This window comes from Limulus polyphemus, unplaced genomic scaffold, assembly GCF_000517525.1.
Source record: "Limulus polyphemus unplaced genomic scaffold, Limulus_polyphemus-2.1.2 Scaffold8790, whole genome shotgun sequence".
Lineage (NCBI taxonomy): Eukaryota > Metazoa > Arthropoda > Merostomata > Xiphosura > Limulidae > Limulus > Limulus polyphemus.
In genome coordinates this window covers 1-3,019 of record NW_013674400.1, presented here as the reverse complement: position 1 = coordinate 3,019, position 3,019 = coordinate 1, and the positions used below count along the sequence as shown (strand labels likewise).

The 3,019-nt window shown below is 33.6% G+C and overlaps 1 protein-coding gene across 1 annotated transcript in view; it reads right to left on the bottom strand.

Annotated features, from left to right (window-relative positions):
- LOC106475551 (sodium- and chloride-dependent glycine transporter 2-like) overlaps window positions 1-2,071 on the bottom strand; it is a gene marked incomplete at its 3' end in the record, with an annotated part of 28,982 nt that extends 26,911 nt beyond the window's left edge. The window contains exon 1 of the mRNA XM_013936229.2: window positions 1,513-2,071. Coding sequence (XP_013791683.1) covers window positions 1,513-1,851 — 339 coding nt within the window. The remainder of the gene's footprint in view (window positions 1-1,512) is intronic.
- Window positions 2,072-3,019: the final 948 nt, after the last annotated feature.

The window sequence follows — 3,019 nt, the reverse complement described above, 5'->3', positions numbered from 1 at the left end:
ATAACAAAGTCATATTCACACACACTACCTTAGTAACAATAATAACAAAGATAGATAAGAAATTCATATTCACACACACTCCCTTAGTAACAATAATAACAAAGATAGATAAGAAATTCATATTCACACACTACCTTAGTAACTATAATAACCAAGATAACAAAGTCATATTCACACACACTACCTTAGTAACAATAATAACAAAGATAGATAAGAAATTCATATTCACACACACTCCCTTAGTAACAATAATAACAAAGATAGATAAGAAATTCATATTCACACACACTCCCTTAGTAACAATAATAACAAAGGTAGATAAGAAATTCATATTCACACACTACCTTAGTAACTATAATAACCAAGATAACAAAGTCATATTCACACACACTAACTTAGTAACAATATTAACCAAGATAACAAAGTCACATTCACACACTAACTTAGTAACAATAATAACAAAGGTAGATAAGAAATTCACATTCACACACACTACCTTAGTAACAATAATAACCAAGATAACAATGTCACATTCACACACTACCTTGTAACAATAACAACCAAGGTAGATAAGAAATTCATATTCACACACACACTACCTAGTAACAATGACAACCAAGGCACATAACAAATTCATATTCACACACACTACCTTAGTAACAATAATAACCAAGATAACAAAGTCACATTAACACACACTACCTTAGTAACAATAATAACCAAGATAACAAATTCATATTCACACACACTAACTTAGTAACAATATTAACCAAGATAACAAATTCATATTCACACACACTACCTTAGTAACAATAATAACAAAGGTAGATAACAAAGTCACATTCACACACACTACCTTAGTAACAATAACAACCATGGCACATAAGAAATTCACATTCACACACACTACCTTCGTAACAATAACAACCAAGGTAGATAAGAAATTCATATTTACACACACTACCCTAGTAACAATAATAACCAAGATAACAAAGTCACATTCACACACTAACTTAGTAACAATACTAACCAAGATAACAAAGTCACATTTACACACACTACCTTAATAACAATACTAACCAAGATAACAAATTCATATTCACACACACTAACTTAGTAACAATACTAACCAAGATAACAAAATCACATTCACACACACTACCTTAGTAACAATAATAACCAAGATAACAAAATCACATTCACACACTAACTTAGTAACAATAATAACAAAGGTAGATAAATTTTCACATAGCCATCCTGCTTGATAACTATAGTAAATGAACCATACTTCATTTACTGGCTTCACTATTCTACATCTATGATTTGTTAACCCTAATCATTACACTCGGAATAAAAGGATTTCAATGTTAAAATTAAATTACAAACATTTCCTGGAACATAGAAATCTGTTTGACCATGGTTCATGATAAGATCGTTTGATGCTATGCCTGCTGGTTCATAAGAACGTTTACGATCATGTCAGTCTTCGTGTTTAACATAAGTGATTTTTACCTCGTCTTTGAAGCTGACCAAAGGAAAACCATTCTCTGATCCATTAAAAACCTGGAGGTGTTTTAGGACTTTCGGACTTTTAAATATTGGTTCACAAATCTCACTTCTGCATTGGCCATTGGACAGAAGATTAATTTGAGTAGTTTTATATCGTTCTAATGAGTGAACGTATCCATATCCTCTTGCTAAGCCTTTACCACTCACTCGTCTGTCAGTCCTAGCACAGATGTAACAAGAATCGGATGAAGATCGAACAGAAAGACTATGTTGCTGGCCACTTGAGAACTCAATTTTGTCCAAACTTTGGGTAGCACCCAATAGAGCTTTACCATTTTCCATATCAGAGGACACAAGTCTACTGTTTCTAAACTGTGATATTTTGATCCGTTTTGCTAACAGACAGGATCGATTTGATATCAGGTGAAGGTTCTTTATTATCAGAAATTATAATGTTATTCCAAAGAAGAAAGTATTTTTTTTAAAACGTATAACGAACTTGTTATGCCTACTTATTCCAATTTTTACCTGTAAGAACGAGATGAATCTGTTAAACTGAGAGAGCAATTCCTTTCTTCTTCATAAAGATTTATGAGCATGCGCAAAAGAACAGACAGAAAAATATAATATATATATATAACCTAAATATTTATTGCTTTCAACTAAAGAATACTTTTTTCTGATACAATATCATAAGCAGAGGATTAAATAACAAATACAATAAATAAATATTTCAATAGATAAGAACGTGCTCATAAACGTTACTCAATCGTTTAATGAAGTGAAGAAAACACGGCGCATGAACATTATATGTTCCCATGACAACCGACAGGTTGTGTCTTATATGTCAAACCTCCGTGGCTTTAGTGACGTTCTGAGAGACGACGTAGCTAAACGAAACTAAATAAAAAGATGCCGGAAGATTTGGGACAGGCTATGATCCAAAGATGAAACATTCTGTTCATACAGATAAATACCGCAGTAAAATACACGCTTTATATGTATCGTCGTAACTCCGTTAAAATTTGGGATAGCGAGTTGGTTTTGTACGTTCCGTACAAATTATACAGTAATCCTCGAACTAGTAGTTACCATTTTGTCAGGTGTACGAGCTTGATGTGCATAGCCTAGTGATTAACGTGCCCGGATTGTGGATTCAAAGACATAGTGTCCGCATCCCATTGCTATCAAAACGCACTCCTCACTTTGGTGCTATGGTTGCGACATAAGAATAATGATCAAATCCCACTATTAGATCAGAAAAGAGTAGCCCAAGAGTTAATTATCTGCTTTTTCTCTGGTTTAAATTAGGAACAGCGTTTCGTAGAAAGTCTTTGTGAAAATATCCGAAACAAAATTCCTCTAGTCTATCAGTTCAAATTTAGATGGGGATAGGCGGATATAGTCTTCGTTAGATGGGGATAGGCGGATACAGTCTTCGTTAGATGGGGATAGGCGGATACAGTCTTCGTTAGATGGGGATAGGCGGATACAGTCTTCGTTAGATGGG